This window comes from Budorcas taxicolor, chromosome 21 (genome assembly GCF_023091745.1).
Source record: "Budorcas taxicolor isolate Tak-1 chromosome 21, Takin1.1, whole genome shotgun sequence".
NCBI classification, from domain to species: Eukaryota; Metazoa; Chordata; class Mammalia; order Artiodactyla; family Bovidae; genus Budorcas; species Budorcas taxicolor.
This window is the reverse complement of record NC_068930.1, coordinates 38,344,506-38,361,961: the sequence shown is the minus strand read 5'-3', so window position 1 is coordinate 38,361,961 and position 17,456 is coordinate 38,344,506. Positions and strand designations below refer to the sequence as shown.

Sequence of the window (17,456 nt, the reverse complement as noted above, 5' to 3'; positions counted from 1 at the left end):
CTGTTCTGTAGCATTCTATGTAATACAAAAAATGCTAGTCATGACTTTGTTGCCATGATCCACTCATGGGTCACAACTGTAATTTGTAAAACACTGGCACAGAGAGTACCCTGGAGATTGTATATTTTTCCAAGAGGCCTGGGAGAAAATGACCTGCCAAATTATCCCCTCCTCCCACACAACCCGTCACCCCCACCCCCACCCCAAACAGGTCCACTCTGATTCAGAGAGACAGCTCTCCTCTCTTTTTGTGAAGCTGTTGAGAAAAAGAAACCCAGGAAGGAGGGGAGGAAATCAGTCCATGATAGTCCATGAGTTGGGAACCCACATTTGACATGAAGGCACTTGACATCAAGAAGAGCCCCACCGCAGGGTCCTGGTCCCCAGCACACGGCCGGTCGTGCCGGGCTTCTCCGACTGCCCCTGCCCTGGCCTGGCCAGGTAAGCCCTGCTGTTCACCCTGTGAGGGTGGGCCTGACCCCGTGCCCCACTGCTCGGGAGCAGACAGAGCCTGTCCCCATGAGGAAACCACATTCCTGACCTCACCCTCTTACAGCTCAGTGCCTGGGTTTTCTAACGCAGCTCAGCTTAGCCAAGAGCGCCCTCCAGCTGTGTGGATGGACTTTGGGCTCCGGATGGACCCTCATCCGCCGAGTGCACACAGGGAGTGTGAGGCGCCAAGGAGTCAGGATTGGAGGCAGGAGGGGCAGGCCGGAGCCCCTGGACTGAGCCCCGGAATCTGGGCCTCTCATTGCAGAGGGATGCTCGCCACATCACAAACACCGTTTCAGCAAAAGCTCCAGCTTACTCTTAAGTTTCCCATGATAGGGAAAGATGGTGCAGAGGGACATAAAGGAGACAGTGAGTGAAGAAAAGGGAACATACTCAGGCGCAGAAAGGGAACTTGCATTTCAAAAGCACTGGATTCGGACTTCCCTGGTGGCACAGTGGATAACAATCTGCCTACTGGTGCAGGGGACGTGGGTTCAATCTCCGGTCCAGGAGGATTGCACATGCCGCAGAGCAAGCTCCGCAACTACGGCGCCCACGCGCCTAGAGCCCGTGCGCTAAGAAAGAGAAGCCCGCACACCGCAGCTGGAGAGTAACCTCCTCTTGCAACAACTAGAGAAAGCCTACACAAAGCAACGAAGATCCAATGCAGCCAAAAATAAATTTTTAAAAAATTAAAAAGAACACTAGTTTCAAGCCCCTGGTCCAGGCTCTTATTAGGTATATGACCTTAGGAAATCACTTAACCTCTCTGTGTCTTGATTTCCTTCTCTGTAGATGGGCAATAATCATAATATAGTACCACCTCCTTTTTTTTTTTTTTTTTTACTGTAATTTCATTGTAAAATTCACTATTTTAAAGTATACCATCCAGTGACATTTAGTGCACTCACAGTCTGGTATAACTCTCCCAGACTGTAGTTCCTGTACTTTCATTTCCCCAAAAGGAAAGCCTGTATCCATGGAGCAGTCACTCCTCACTTTGCCTCCCCCAACCCTTGGCGACCCCCAGTCTGCTGTCTCTGTGCAGTTGGCACTTCTGGATATTTTGTATAAATGGAATCATACAGTATGCATTCTTTTGTGGCTAGCTGTCCACTTAGCATGATGCGTTCACGGTTCCTCCACCTTGTGTGGTCAGAACTCATTCCTTTCTCTGGCTGAATAGCATTCTCCTGAATGGCTACCCTACATTTTATCTCTCCATCAGTTGACATTTGGGCTGCTTCCACCTTTGGGCTATTGTGAACAGGTGATGGGGCAGGGGGCAATGTCAGCTCAGTGGCAGGGTCCCCTCTCTATGATGAATTTGCGGCTAGAGAGGAGCTACTACCATTAGTAGGGACCACCACCACCACCACCACCACCACCACTTTGTCCCTAGAGCTGTCTGTGCTGGTCTCTGCTTAGTCGCTCAGTCATGTCTGACTGCAACGCCATGGACCATAGCCTGCCAGGCTCCTCTGTCCATGAGGATTTTCCAGGCAAGAATACTGGAGTGGGTTGCTATGCCCTCCTCCAAGGGATCATCCCACCCAAGGATTGAACCCAGGTCTCCCACATTACAGGTGGATTCTTTACTGTCTGAGCCACCAGGGAAGCCCTGGAGTTGTCTAGGCTGGGTCTACTTGTCAAGTGAGCCTTGAGGTGTTGGCAGTGTGATCCCTGAGGCCATCTTCTGGCACCATTAGGATGCACAGGCATTGACGTAGTCCCTGGGGTGCCAGCACCTCAGGGTTGCCAGAAGGTGAAGTCATGGAGGCTGCAAGGAAGACTTCTGGTCCCCAGTAGGCTCTGGGTATTGGACCAGGAGCCAGCTCTTATGTCTGGGTGAGGCCTTGGAGACTGAGCTGACCCCACACCTGGGTGGTCCTACTGCCTGGTCATTTTTGTTTTTTATATTTATTTATTTGGCTGCACTGGGTCTTAGTTGAGGCACACGCGCTCTTTAGTTTCGGCATGTGAGATCTAGTTCCCCGACCAGGGGTCAAACCTGAGCCCCCTGCATTGGGAGTACGGGACTTACACACTGGCCCACCAGGGAAGTCCCCTGCCTGGTCACTTCTGACTACTTTTGTGTCCCAACTTTGCAGCCAGAGGAGGTGCCGAGGGACCAGATGCAAGCCGCGGGATTGGCCGTGGTACAGCCGGTGCCAGGGGCACACCCTGTGCCAGTGTACGCCTTCTCCATCCAAGACCCCTCCCGCAGAGAAGTAAGATATTCCCCAGCCCTCCCCTCCCCTTCCCAGGGCCCAGATCCCACTAGGTGGTAAGAAGTGGAATGGAAGTGAGAACCCAGACCTCAATAGGCACTGACTCTGCACTCTCCCAGCTCTTGGTTGCCGTGTTAGGAAGCTTCCCTCCAAGCAGGAGCCCCTCCCAGGGCAGTCAGAAGCCAGCAGAGATTGGTGGTCAGTGGTCACCAGCAGGGCCAGTGTGCCTGCTGACTTGGGAGGACCTCTGTGTAGAGAGGTGTGATCCGCATGGCAGATAGCAAAGGGGACAGCAGGAGCAAAGGGCATGGGGCGGGGAACAGATTCCTGCCACTCAGGTCTGGGTCTCTGCCCACGGCCCCAGTCCCCTGGAGGCTCCTGACCCTGCCCTGTGACACCCCACTGCACAGGAGGGCACCCACACGGCCATACCGCAGAAGAGGAAGGCCTGCCAGACCGAGTGCCCCCGGAAGGTCATCAAGATGGAGTCTGAGGAGGGGGAAGAGTCTAGGTTGGCTCAGAGCTCCCCTGAGCAGCCCAGGCCCAGCACCTCCAGGGCAGTCTCGCCACCCCACCTGGATGGGCCCTCCAGCCCCAAGAGCCCCATCATAAGAGATGAGCTTCCCTTGCCTGAGAGCAACCATCAAACCGGCGACCCTGCAGAGACAGGTAGGGAGTGGGGATGGGCAGGATGGGCTGAGGCCTGCATGCTGTCTTCCAGGGGCTGGGTGGGACCCCTCCTCTGCATCCTGACGCCCTTCCCAGGAAGCGCAAGGCAAGCAGCATTCCCTGTGTGTCTTGCCCTCAGCTGCCACCAAATGGGGAAGGGCAAGCCCAGGGTTTGTCTGGGGGGGGGGCTAGCGCAGACGGTTTAGCCCATGCTTTGCTGGGATGCCCATATAGGGAGCATGATAGCCTGGGGAACACATTTCCTTAGCTCCTTCCCCTGACACACCCTTTTCGAACCCAGTACTATGCCTCTGCACAGGATGGGTCTCCCCAAACAATGTTTATTGGTGGGTGTCTAACACATGCTCAGAGAAGACTTGGGTAAAGTCCACACCCATCGGTTCCCAAATTTTTTTTACAAAGGCCATCCACGCTTCCTCAAGGTATCTTTTATGGCCACTGCCAGACAGGGAGTCCTTTCATGTGAGTGGAGGTCAACCCCCAGAATCCTGGAATGTTCAAGACTGTTCTTCCTGGAGCTGTTTTACCCAGTGTCCAGCATTGTTTTCATTCTAGGTCCCACACTGACCCCTGTCCCCGGTCACACTGAACCCTGACCCTGGCCATACACTCAGCCCCAATGGAGAATCCTCGCTCACAAATGCTGTTGGTAATCAGAAGGTTTTGTAAACCTAAAGTATCTTTTAACTCAAACATCTCAGCTCACAGAGCTGAGAACTGGAACAACCAGTGTGCTGCTTTAGGATGGCCAAAGGTTCCAAACCAGGTGGTGCTTGTCACACCCCCTCCACGGGTAGTCAGTTCTGAATCATTCCAGGGCCGGTAGCTGAATTAAGTAGTCACAGACAAGGCATAGCAGGCAGTGATGGAAAGCCACCTTGAGTAACCCCTCCGTACAGGCAGATCCTGGCTTCCCAGGTGGCCCAGTGGTAAAGAACCCGCCTGCCAACACAGGTAGACATCAGAGAGGCGGGTTCGATCCCTGCATTGGGGGTCCCCTGAAGGGAGGCACGGCAACCCACTCCAGTATTCTTGCCCGGAGAATTCCACTGGCAGAGAGGCCTGGCGGGCTCCAGTCCACAGGGTTGCAAAGAGTCGGACATAACTGAGCGACTAAACAGGCAGATCCACGCTGGCACACATGCTGAATGTTGACAGCCCCCTTGCAGGGCACATGTCACCCACCCAGCCCACTGGCCTGCAAGGATTCCCACAGGAGAACACCCTGGGCTCCGTCCACGAGCAGCCCTGGCAGGGCCTAACCCCGTCTCCCCTGCTCCGTTTCAGAGGAGCGCGTCGTGGTGATCAGCAGCTCGGAAGACTCAGATGCTGAAAACCCGGTGAGTTGCTCAGAAGTCTGACCCAGGACACTGCCTCCCCCCATTCCAGGTCCCCAGGGGCACAGCCCCAGCAGGTGACTCTCAGACTCACCTCGCGCCCAGGGGATTTATCAGTGAGGCAGTGAGTCCTGAGCTGTCCGGAGGATAGTCTCCAATTGCCAGCTGTGGCCTGGATCGCCCCAGCCCTCCCATCGTACCAGGGTAGGAGCCGTCAGTAATCACACATACTCTTTCTGAAGGCCTGGACAGGGCTTCCCTTCAGAGCCCTATGTCTTTTCTGGACTAGCCAATGCCTGTGTCTGCGGCTTCCTTATGCATTTTCTGCCCTCCTAAGTCTCAGTGAGGGGGGCGGACCTGCACCCGTTCCCCGGTTAACAGCAGTGATGCAGGGCCACGTGGGGGTATGAGGGCGCAGGGCAGCACCACGCAGGGCCCAGACTAGTACACTGTGACTCCACGTAAGCAGAACTTTCTTTAAAGCCATCCCACAGTGGGACACGTGGCCGCACGGGTTGTGACCCTCCTGTCCCCGGAGGTTTGTTCACAGAGGTTCATAAAGGCCGGGCTGTCACCTGCCCAGGGGTGAAGGGGATCGGAATTAGAGTGGAAGGCTGGACTGGGTGGCCCCTGAGGCCCTTGCCAGCCTTCAGTCTGAGGTTCTGTGTTGGAAAGCGTGCGGAGCCCACTGAGACCGCCGTCCTGCCTCCTTCCTCATCCGTCCAACCCCCGCTGAGAGCTCGCCGAGCGTCCCACTCCCTCCGGGCCTCTCGTCTGTCCCATGGCACATGCCGCCCCTCGGCTTGGCCTCCCCACCATCCTGCTGAGCAAGCTGCCATCCCCGATGCTGAGAGTCCCAGCCAGCCTGCCGGTCACCAGGAGCAAGCCGCCGTCCACCGTGGGATCAGCTTCCTGTCACGTGGGGCGCAAAGAGCCCTGCGCCCTCGCAGCACCTTTCACCTGCCCCTCAAAACGTATGGTGCCCACAGGTGGCCTTGGCCTCCGTCCATGGGTCAAGCCACCACCCCGGCCACCACTGGGCCTCCCAGCCAACCTGCCAATCCCCAGGAGGATCCCACCTGCCCCCAAAGGGCCAGCGGCCAACCTCACCTGGTGCAACTGGCTGCACGACCCCTTGACCCCTTCCCTCCTGTGACCCAGTGGCTCAACATCTTTCCCCTTCCTCACTCCCCTGGGATCTCCCAGCGTAACACCTTTTATAGGAGAATAATGGGGGGAGGCAGAGCATCCCAAATTCCTGGAGCAGGGGTCTCCCCTGGAGATTCTGTCAGGGCCCCCATGGAAAATCCCCCAGTCCAGGTCCCGCCGAAGGCCTCTCCAAGTGCATTCCTACCACTCCACCCTCTGGAGAGGCCACCCACCAGCACAGACACCCCGCAGACAAGCCTCTGAGTGTCCCAAGCGCCTCCCTCCTCTGCAGCCCTGGAGCTTGGCAGGTTGGCATCCCGAACGTCTTGTCACAGAATGAAGCAGGGAATGCATGGCTCCATGGACCTCTGAACAAAGAGGGTTAAGGCCTCCCCAGTCAGGATATTCTCGTTCCTCACATCCTCAAGTCTCTTTGCCCAAGACAAGGAAGCTTCTCGCGCCCCATTCTCCCACCCCAAGCCTTCCCACTGGGCCTCTGCCAGGATGTAAGCCCATGAGGGCAGGGACTGTGTGGCTCCCAGGCCCTGGCAGGTGCAGCTGCTCAATAAACACTTATTGAACAATTACCCTCGCAAACCCTTCTTCCATGACCATCAGATTCCCTGCTGGGCCTCTCCTCCCGGCTAGTGGTCTTTGTCTCCTCTGCACGGTTCACCTGTGGGGCTGCTGTGACCCTCGTTCCGCCATAGCCTGTGTGAGCAGCAGAGGTGGGAGGTGGGGTCCAGGCCCTCTGTGCCTCCTGGACTGTCTTGGTTCTGCCACCTGGCAACATCCTCCATGCCCTTGAGGTTCGGGCCCTCCAGATGAACCCTGCTTTCCCCACCTCATCTTAGACATTTTTGGGCTCCCCCACTGTATTGGAAGACTGCCTCCTAGGTTTCCTCTCCCCACCCGGGTCCCACTTTCTTCCTGGATGACTTCAACGTCCACCACCCTGGCCTCTCCTCTCCTTGACCTTTCAGGGATCTTTGCCCCATTCCCCTGTAGCTGCCAGCCCCATCCCCCTTACCTCCTCCCCCCAGACCACTCCATCACTGAGAACTTTCCCTCTCTAGACTGGCCCAGACTGACCATAGCTTCCTTTTCCTTGAGCTCTCCATCAGTTACTTCCAGGACTTGGGCTGTTTGCCTCCCAGTTCCTTCTGCCATTACCTCCCTCCCACCAGCCAGCAAGGTCCACCGTTTCAGCCAGTCTTCCACCAGGATCTTGGTGCCCTGTCTCCCCACCGCCCCCCTCCTGGTAGCCTGCCCTCCAAAGACAGCCCTGGAAGGATGCAGTCGTGTCCCCTGCTCTGCACTGCCACCTGGAGGCCAACTTCTGTTGGAGAAAAGTCGAAGGCAGGAAAGCTACAAACGATTTGTCTCCTGGACTCCTTAGCCTCCTGCCTAGGCATGCCCCGCCCCCTGCTCTCCAGGGCACCTCGCCGCACCCCTGCTTCCCTAGCTCTGCTCCCTCTTCCCCACCCTCGCTCTTGGCCGCTCTGCACCTCCTGCCCCAGGAGGACCACAGGACAGGTGGCGCAGCAGCGGCCCATATCTTGCTCTCTGATGACTGATTAACCCGACCCCATCACATCCCTGCCCGTCCCTTCTGTTAGGACTAGAGGACCCCCCTCTAGGACTCACTCCTCCTCTCCCTGGCCATGCCCTCCTGCCCCCTTGGGGAACCTCCCTCCATCTCTCCATCCTCATTTGCATCTTCAAACACTTCCTGTGGGCTATAACTAAGCACCCTGGAGAAAGTCCCATCTTTGCATGCACCACCCCCCAACACACATACCATTTACCCTTCAACCTTCACCCCCTCGGTGCTCCTTCCTTGCCCCAGTCCCGTGCCTTTCCCCACCATGCCCTGCCACCACCTCCAGGGTAACCTCCGTGCCTCTCAGTCCAGTGGTCACCTTCAGTCCTAACGCCCCCACACTCTGCTTCCCTTGGGTTCAGGAAGTTTCCTCCTGCAGCTCTGCTGGTCCTCCTCACTCCCCGTTCAGGTCTCTTTGTTTTTCTAAATGTTGTTCCCCCAGCTTAGGTTCTGGGATCTCATCTCCTTCTAGAATCTGTACACTCTCCCCATGATCTCAACCATGTGCATGGCTGCATATGGGCTCCTGCCCGCCAGACCAGTAGAGCCCAGTGTCTCCAGTCAGATGCCCCACAGAAACCTCAAACTCACCTCGCCTCTTGTTCTTTCTGTAAATTGCACACATCTGCCTAGTTGCAGAAGCTGGGACCCCAGAGCTGCCCAGGAGTGCCCCCACCCTTTTCACTATTCCTCAGAGCCAGTCACTTTGTGAATCTTACCATGTTCTCAATTCCTCAGAAAGCTGGTTACTTCTTTCTATCCCATAATCTTGATAACATGAAAACAAGGTTAACCCTGGATGGAAGTAGAAGCCTGAGAAAGAAAGAGCAAGAAAAGGATTCGAATGCTGTTAATCTGGCCAGGCTTTGTGAGAGTCAGGTGGAAGCACTGAAACCAGCAATATTTTGGTGGCATGGGGATGGGGGGTCAGACTAGTACTTAGTTGTCAGTACCAAGGAGCCACTAGGTGCTATCTGAGGTTGATCAACTCAGGAAGAAGAAGTGCATTTCAGGTTACAAAGAATTAAATGATTAGAAGCAGCTGCTCATGTTTGGAGACCAGGTTGGAGGCAAGAGAACCAGAGGGTCACTGCTTTTGTGTGGGCGTTCTTCAGACACGTTTTTAAAATTAACCATTACGGGAGTCTGAAACTTAATGGGAAAAAAAAAATTTTAGAAAGCAAACAATTTAGGTCCTCCTAAGTAGATGCATCTCTCACCCACCTGCCATGCCCCCTTCCAGACCCCTGGTGCTCCCTAGAGTTCCTTAGCAGGAGGGGGCAGGGCGATGTCTGCAGGATGCTCCCGGCTCCCACGTCCTCCCCTCCCTGTGGCCTTTATCCATCCTGCCCCTGTGTGAGAGCTTCGGAATGCCTGCTTAGTTGCTTCAGTTGTGTCCACCTCTTTGTGACCCCATGGACTGTAGTTCACCAGGCTTCTCTGTCCATGGGATTCTCCAGGCAAGAATGCTGGAGTGTTGCCATTTCTTTTTCCAGGGGCTCTTCCCCACCCAGGGGTTGAACTCACATCTCTTGAATGTTGCCTGCTGAGCTGTGGAATAGTGGCCTGCTAAGATACTGTGTTTTCCAAGTGGACCAGGGCAAGCAAGCCCCCAGCTTGGGCTGCAGCTGTGTCAATGGCTGGAATCCAGACATGTCGGGGCTCTGGCACTGATCTGGTGTGGTGGGCAGGGCTGGGGAGAGGCTGCTCGAGCAGCACAGGTGTTCTGTCAGAGACCTCGCCCCTGCTGGGAGAGGCAGTGGGGCTGTAGTCTTGGGGTGGAGAGGGAGTCCCAGGTCTGATGGTGGTGAGGACTGTGCTTAAAAATGAGGTGGGTCAGCCACACCTCTACTGCGGGCTCTGTGTCAACAGAGCCAAAGGAGAAAAAGGTAGATGTCTTCACCCACTCTTGCAACAGAAGATGCCCCAGTTCCCGGTAGCAACAGGACCAAGTGGAAGCAGGAGGTGGCCTTGCCGAGGGGGCAGCCCCCGGAAGAAGTGCATGGTGACCAGCAGTGGAAGGGAGGCCCAGGGGAGCAACTGACCCAGGGGAGGGATGTGTGGTGGTGAGTGTGCACATCAGAAAAAGACACAGGTGCTCAGCTGAGAAGATGGGAGCCGTGGCCCCTGGAGCCTGCAGAGGGGCCAGAGCAGGAGGCAGAGGGCCGTAGGGACCACAGGCTGGCTAATGGGATCATCTGGGTTAACAAATAACATGTGCGGTATCTCTAGGGCCTTCAGGCTTTGCAAGAGCTAGGGTTTTCTGCCTGCAAAATACAGGCATGCATGTGTCTGGCCATTCTGATCCCAACTGTAAGCTCAAGTGCTGAGAAAGTTCCTCAGGAGCCAAGGACCTCTAGATTAGCATTAATGTCAATATTAGATACTTCAGGTGAAAATGTTGAATAGCAGAGAGCTTGGCTTCTGATTTGCTGATGCCCAAACGTGGAATGAATCCGTAATTAGGACAGTTGTTCCCAATCCTGGCTGCGCACTGCTATCACTTGGGGGTTTTACCAAGGACAGATTCCTGAGTCCCACCCCCAGGGAGTCTAACTATATTGGTCTGGGGCTCAGCCGGGACATCAGGATTTTTTTTAACTGCTTATGCACAATCAAGGTTGTGTTGTTCAGTTGCTAAGTCACGTCTAACTCTGCAACCCCATGGACTGCAGCACACCAGACTTCCCTGTCCTTTGCTATCTCCCTTTGCTCAAACTCATGTCCACTGAGTTGTTGATGCCATTCAATCATCTCATCCTCTGTCGCCCCCTTCTCCTCTTGAGGGATTTGATTGCATATCTGTGTGAAAGAAATGCTGCTCATTTGTGTATGTATCAGCCTTGAACAGAGGTGACATATACATGCTGGGATATGATCCAGGTTGGGAAGGGGAGATGCTGGGTCTTTCCAGATAAACCTCCTAGAGGTTTCTTGGAAGGTGATAAGCTAGCGGCTTCCTCGGAGCACCTCAGTATGGCCATTACACCTGCTGTGTTAAGTTGAGGTGTGGTTAATCTGCTAAGTTGACTGTGATGAAGATAAGTGAAATTGAGCTCTTCAACCCGATGGCACATGTATCCTGATTGCCTGTGTATCCTGAGAAATATCCCAGATCCCACATGGCTCAGTTTTGCAGTCAAAGAAACACAGTCCATTAACCAGTCATCTTTCAAAGACTGTTACAGAGAATACAACTCATACCTCACAGCAACACTCCTTGAATCCATCCCTTCATTCTCACCACCATCGTCTCCTACTCACTGGTCCCTCAAAGCCTTTTCTCACTTTTCACTTTCCAGTCCTCACATGAGGGCTCTGATCTCTTCCCTGCTCTGGTTCTTTCTGCCATTCCTTTCCCTTCCAAGGAAATCTCAAGCTTTTTCCAACGAAAGGCCCTCTCCTGGATTCTTGGGTTCAGATCTCTGCTACTCTCCCCCTCTATGCTCCATGCTCCACCACCACCACCCCCCCCTCCTCACTTAATCCTGATTGTGGAATGAGGTCGAGGAGTGGCAGTGGGGGGCATGGAAGAGGGACAGAAAGATATCCAGCATTGGAGCTGGATATCAGTTGGATAATCAGCTGTGCTGATTCTGTTAACCGTGGGTCTTTAGGAAAGTCTTTTTTAAATGTCAGTACTTCCCAGCTGTACTGCTGGGATTTAAGGCAGGGATGGGGAACTGCTTGCAGTGCTAGCTGGAGTTCAGTGGAAGGCATTCCTGTGAGACCAGCCCGGTGGAGTAGCCATACTTTATGGTCGTCCCCAAGGGCAAGAGAAATCTGGGCGGAAGGAGTCAGGGCTGGAAGATTCAGCCTTCCCTCCCTTGACAACTTGGTGGAAAGGGGTGTTCTTTTATTAAGGGGGCCAGCAGGGTCTTCAGTAAGTTCAGGACAAAGGATATTTCCTTGACTATAAAAGAGAGAATGACCCCAGGACCATGGGAGGCTCTTAAAAAGTGAGGGTCTCGTGGCTATCATGAGTGACCCTGGTATAAAGATGGGGGAGTTAGCTCAAAGATGCTGCTCTCCAGGGAGATCAAGTCTTGGAAAGGACTATCTGAAGAGAAGACACTGGCTTTCCAGCCTGAAGAGACAGTGCCGGAAGACAGACGGAAGCACTCAGGGCCACTGCGAGGGCTTTGGCAGTTTGGAGCAAAGAGAAGGAAGAGAGGAAGGCCATGTCGGTGGGTGGCAGAGAAGACTCGGCCAAGGGGACAGCACTTCATCTGAAGCCCAGGGGAGGCCACAGCAAGGGGAGTCCAGCTGTTTCCACCAGCCCAAGTGTGAGAGCACCGCTGCCTTGTGATCGGAACAGGCACTGGAAGCTTGGAGATAGGAAACAACGAGATTCTCCCACGGCGGAAAAAGGTGGTGTCTCCTGCCAGCGCTCTAGCAACTTCAAAGACGACTCCTGGAGAAGGCTCGCTCCAGGGAAGCAAGGGAACCCTGACAGCAAGACAGAGACTCAGCAGGACGTGCCGAACCAGCCTTGGATGCGTGGCCAACTCGAGGATACTGGTCCACAAGGCCTATGTTTTGTCCCCGTAGGGCCTCAGGTACAAAGTCCCAGAAAACTCAGGCTGCTTTAAGCCAAACCAGCTCTATATGGACTCAGGGAGTGTCTGTTTTTATCAGTGCCTAGAAGGAAGTTGGAGAGGGCTATGAAATGCAAATAGAGCCCAAATCAGCCACTCGCAGGAAAATCTCAGCACATTTTCATTGTGGTTAGCAAAGACTTTGCACTTGGCTGAAGTTTCAGTAAAACAGCGGTTTCACCTGGAGAGTGGAAGGGCGGAAGACAGAAGGCTAGTTTGCCCCAGGCCAGGGACGACAGCCAGAGGTTGGAGTTCAGAGAGGCCTCGGATGGCCCTGGGTGAGGCCAACTCCATCAGCCACCAGGGGCAATCTGTCAGAGGGGAAGGTTGGGGCCTGCTCTGGACTCTGTCCCAGCAGTGCCCTCAGCAGGCCCTGTGTCAATGGCCACACCCCTTCCCCCTGGTGTCTGGTTAATATCCACAGGTGACACAGGAAGTTCTGAGAGGCCCCCCAAAGCCTAGCTTTGCCAGGTGTGCAGATGATAAGCAATTAACTCTATATTACAAAAGGCTCTATCTCCCTCCTTCGCCCTAGCCCCTGGGGTTTAAATGCTTACAGCTAGAGCCCCTCCCACCCCCAGGGCCTTTCAACAGTGTTCACACCTTGGTGCTGCAGAGAACAGAGCCTCAGGTGCCCAGCCTCGCAGAGCCCCGGCCTGCTTGCCTAAGCAGCTGCCTTCTGGACGCCAAATGGCAGAGGGCTCCCGGGTCTGAGCCTGCTTCTCTCCACTACTCTCACAGCCAGGCGCCGTGTGCCCCATGGAGGCGGCATCCCAGGGGCCGGGCGGCCCTCCCCTCTCCTTTGTGCAGGGTGCCGGGACCTCAGCTCACCTGGGGGACAAGAAAAGCCAGGCATCCTGCCCCTTCCAGAGAAACACCTGAGGTTCGAGATGGGACTCCTTCCCCCACCGCCCCCCAGTTCACGATGTTTGTTCTGAGTCGGCTCAAGGAGTTGAAGCAAGGAGCAGACACATGGGGCCCTGCCCATCTCGGCCCCGACGCCTTCCCAGAGCCTACCCCCCAGCCCTGCTCACCCATGTGCACACTCAGCCACACAGTATCGCACTTGCACACACACGTGTGTCAACACAGGCTCGCAAACCCACACTCCCCATGCACACACACACACAATATTTGCATTCATTCCCACACTTTTTCACACTCACACTTCCCCCCATGATCCCATCCTACTCACGCACTGACACACGTGCCCTGGTTCACACGCATGACCCTCACACGTGCATATGCACATTCACATCTGTTCAGGCACTCGCTTGGAAACGCCTCCTCCCTTTTCCAGTAACAGGCCCTCCCTGAGGCACACACAGACCACCCCCCCCCCATATCCACGCGCTCTCATCGCCCTCTACCCCACACTCACGCACACGCCAGCATGCACGCCTGTTCCCAGGGATCTGGCTCACATGGCCACTGCCCCCTTTCGGCCCCCACAGCCCCTGACCTGTTGATTTCTTCTGTGTTGCAGGACTCCCGAGAGCTGGCCGACAACAGCAGCGAGTCCAGTGACCTCCAGCTGGAGGGCCCCAGCTCCCTCGGAGTCCTGGACGATGGCCTCTCCAACTCCCTGGTGGAAGACAAGCCCCTGGTTTTCTTTGACCTCAAGATTGACAATGAAAGTGGGTTCTCCGGTGGCCACCCCCCAACCCTTTCTTGCTCAGTCCCTAAGTCCCCAGGATAAGTGCAGGCAGAGCCATCTGTGAGCTCGGGAGAGCCCTGAGCTGTGGCCAGAGGTTGCAGCCAGAGGGTGGTCAGAGCACCGCACCTCCCGGGGCCTCTCGGGTGTTTGAACTTGGTTCTCTGAATAAGGACGTCTGCTTTGACCAGGGCCTGAAGGCATGAGGCAGGCACCTCCATGAGTTCCTCCCTGACTGGTGCTTCCATTAGGGAGCCTTGGGAACACACTTGTAAACAGAAACACAACCTTAAAGTCGCCGAGGTGACACCAGCAATCCAAACACAGCCTTAGGCTGAGTACAGGGCCCATTCTTTCCAAGGTTGCTGCAAGGGGTGGCCAACAGAGCCAAGGTCACAGAGAGATGTGACCCCTTCTCCCCCAAATTCGTGGTGCTTACCCTAGCCCTGCGGGAGGCTAGGTCCCATCCAGTTGCCTGGGCTCAGCGTGGGGTCAGCCCAGGGAGACACAAACAGCGGGTATTTCACAGGACAGGGAAGCCGTTTGCAGACCTCACTGGAAGATTCGGGACCATGCTCTGAATGGAGTGGATTGGGCAAATGTGCTTTCTGACCCAGCGCTCTGATGGCTGGGGGCCTTAACTATGTGACTGATGGGGTTGGAGGTGGGGGGGTGGAAAGGGAGTGGAGGGCTAGGCTGAAGCAGTGAGGGATCCCTAGGGTAGGTGGGTGGAGGCTGGCAGCAGACAGACTGGAGTGAAAGGGTTTGGTGGACTCTGGAAGGTGGCAGGGCAGGGGGGAACAGGACTCCCGGCAGGGGAGGAAGGGGCCCTGGAGGGCAGCCCCACCTCCACTTCTGACCCGCATCCCTATCGGAGCCAGGGTCAGAGCTGCGTTTGAGGCTGATGCTTGATTCCTGCCATCAGGCCCCAAGGTGGGGTCTCTGGATGGTGGGGTTGGTGCCCCCCGCCATGCCCTTGAGGCCTCACGCTGCCATTCTCTCCTGCCCAGCCCAGAAGATTAGCCAGCTGGCAGCCGTGAACCAGGAAAGCCAGTTCCGCGCGCTCATCCAGCCCGAGGCGCTCAACGTGTACTCCAAGGCTGTCTCCCTAGAGGTGGGACTGCAGCACTTCCTGTATTTCCTGGCAAGCATGCACCAGCCCATCCTGGCCTGCTATAAGCTGTGGGGACCCAGTCTCCCCAGCTTCTTCCAGGCCCTGGAGGAGATGAACATGCTGGGGAAGTTCCAGAAGTCCATCTCGGGCTTCCTGGCCACCCTGCCCCTCATCCGGGAGTGCGTGCCGGGGGCCAGCAGCTTCAAACTCAAGAGCCTGGCCAAGACCTACCTGGCAAGAAACATGAGCGAACGCAGCGCCCTCGCGGCCGTGCTGGCCATGCGCGACCTGTGCCGACTCCTCGAGGTGTCCCCTGGCCCCCAGCTGGCCCCACACATCCACCCCTTCAGCAGCCTGCAGTGCTTCTCATCCCTGCAGCCCCTGGTGCGGGCGGCCATCCTGCCCCGGGCCGAGGCCCGCTTGCTGGCCCTCCACAAGGTCACCTTCATAGAGCTGCTGACCGCACACCACCATGACCCCCAGGGCGGCCTGAAGAAGTATAACCGCTTCCTGAGCCTCCAGACTCCCACGTCGTCCCAGCCTGCGCTCGACCTGCAGTCTCTGGGCACCTACTTCGAAGGCCTGCTGGGGGAGCCGGCCTCAGCAGGGGCAGGAGGCGTCGCTGCCCCTCCGGCTGGCAACAGCTTGGCAGAAAAGGCTACGCAGCAGACCTGAGGGGAGGGGCTGACTGGCTCAGACTCTCTGGGGACAGAGAGAGATGGGGTCCCTGAGCCAGCCCCTGCCCACCACAGCATCCCCAGGTCCAGTTATCTCTCTTGTCATTTGGTCCAGAATCAGTTCTCCTTCTCCGGGACCAAATTCCACCTCTCTAAAAATTCCACAGAGAAGGTTCCAAGGCCAAGCAACCACCCGATGGGGGCCACAAGATCCCCGGGCGGCCTTGGGAGCACCAAGAGTTAGCTCGAAGATCCCCTGGGCCTCCCACTCCGGGAGCCAGAAGCGAGGGCAGGGCAGGGTCCCTGATGAAGAAGGGCTGGCCACTGGGCTCTCGAAGCAGCCCCCATATTGCCCCAGCCAACCGAGCCCAGCTTCCGGAGGGTCCCTTACTGCTCCTCCCTGAGCCCTGGCATGGCCCCAGGGGCCCTGCTGACAGCACCCACAGACACTGCCTACACCACCAGGGGCCCCACGGGTGCCAAAGTGCCTTTCAAACCAAACCTTCCCTGGGGGTTTGGGTTCTTCCAGCCTTTGCCTGCCCTGAGGCCAGCCCAGTTCACGTCCGCTCTGGGGCACTTTCACCCCCCAAGGGCCTCCTCTCAGCGGAGACAGGGCCTGCCGCTCCCTGCCGCTCCCTGCTTCCAGACGTGACCTTCCAAGCCTGCTTCCCTCCTGCTGACCACACTGGGCCCTTCTGGCTCTCTGCAATGCCACTACCTGCCCCAAGGCCTCCCAAGGTGTGACCTCCAACCCAGCACTGCTCTCAGTGGAGTCCAGGGACCTGCAGCATGGGAATCTCTAGGGTGGGGCCCAGCAGGGTGCTTTAGCAGGTTCTCCAGATGATTCTGAGGCCTACCAGGTTTCAGCACCATTGCTCTGATAGACTGTCCTCCCAGGAGAAGCAGTGTGGAGCAGCAGAGAAAGTCCTGGCCCTGACTGTGTGCTGAGTGGGACCCAGGAAAGGGCCCCTTCCTGAGCCCCCACGTCCCCACCTATAAAATGGGCTGGTTAGCCTGCATGGTCCCAGAGCTCCCATCTAGCCCCACCATTCTGGGGTTTTAGGAATGAGCAGCAGGCCTCTGGGGCAGTGGTGAAGGAGGTTTTCATTCTTGAGCCCTTGGCCCCAACCCTAAGCTAACTAAGGCCCCCAGACTTGAGCAGAACACAGGCCGGTGGTCTCATCTCATAGTGGAACCACTGCCCCTTCCCCTCAGCCCCTCTGCCATCCCTCTTCCTTGACGCCCTGATCCTGGGGATACCCCCATGGCCTCAGCTTTCACACACGTGAAGGCTGTGTGCCCACACCCCTGCCCCCATCCACTGGGGACCCTGAAGACCCACAGAGGGATCACACAGGAACTGGTTGCCCTGTGAGAGTGCTGGCTCTGAAGCTCAGTAAAACTGGCGGCTGGGTGAGGGGAGGAGGGGGCTGGAGCCTCAGTCTGCCTGTGATGACCATCTTGGTGGCAGCAGGGCAGGACTTGGGCCCCTCCTCACCATATCTTCCCCCCAGCCCCACCCCAAGACTGAACCTGCTGATTTCCAGCTCCAAGCCCAGCCCCACAAGGCTTTCTTCCTTCAGATGGAGTTGATCACATTTGTTATAGCAAAGGACTGTTCAGCCCTCTTGCCAATGTCATAGCCTTTAATAAAGACATGAATCTTCAAAGCCTGGTGCGCCAATCAGACTGCCCAACCCACCCCAGGAGTCCTGAGCAGTCTCTTGCCTGGTGAAGGGGCAGCTTGCTGGCATAGCTGTTCTTTGTGAGGGCGTCTCTCAGGACTCAACAGAGCTGAGAACCCCTGGTTGCTCAGTGCTGAGGGTCTCAAGGATTTGAGCCCCCGTTCTAAGTGGGAGACCAGGGCGGACCTGTCTGGGATCATCTCCAAGGCGGGTAACCACGTGGAGG

At 56.4% G+C, this 17,456-nt stretch overlaps 1 protein-coding gene across 2 annotated transcripts in view; it reads left to right on the top strand.

Moving 5' to 3' along the window:
* Positions 1–17,172, top strand: part of PML (PML nuclear body scaffold) — a 51,395-nt gene extending 34,223 nt beyond the window's left edge. The window contains exons 5-9 of one of the 2 annotated variants that reach the window (XM_052659426.1): positions 2,604–2,723; positions 3,134–3,392; positions 4,701–4,753; positions 13,587–13,737; positions 14,765–17,172. In XM_052659426.1, coding sequence (XP_052515386.1) covers positions 2,604–2,723; positions 3,134–3,392; positions 4,701–4,753; positions 13,587–13,737; positions 14,765–15,543 — 1,362 coding nt within the window. In that variant the 3' untranslated portion in view covers positions 15,544–17,172. Of the gene's footprint in view, positions 1–2,603; positions 2,724–3,133; positions 3,393–4,700; positions 4,754–5,425; positions 6,381–13,586; positions 13,738–14,764 lie in introns of those variants that run through there. The other variant, XM_052659427.1, reaches the window with a different exon arrangement.
* The last annotated feature ends 284 nt before the right edge of the window (positions 17,173–17,456 follow it).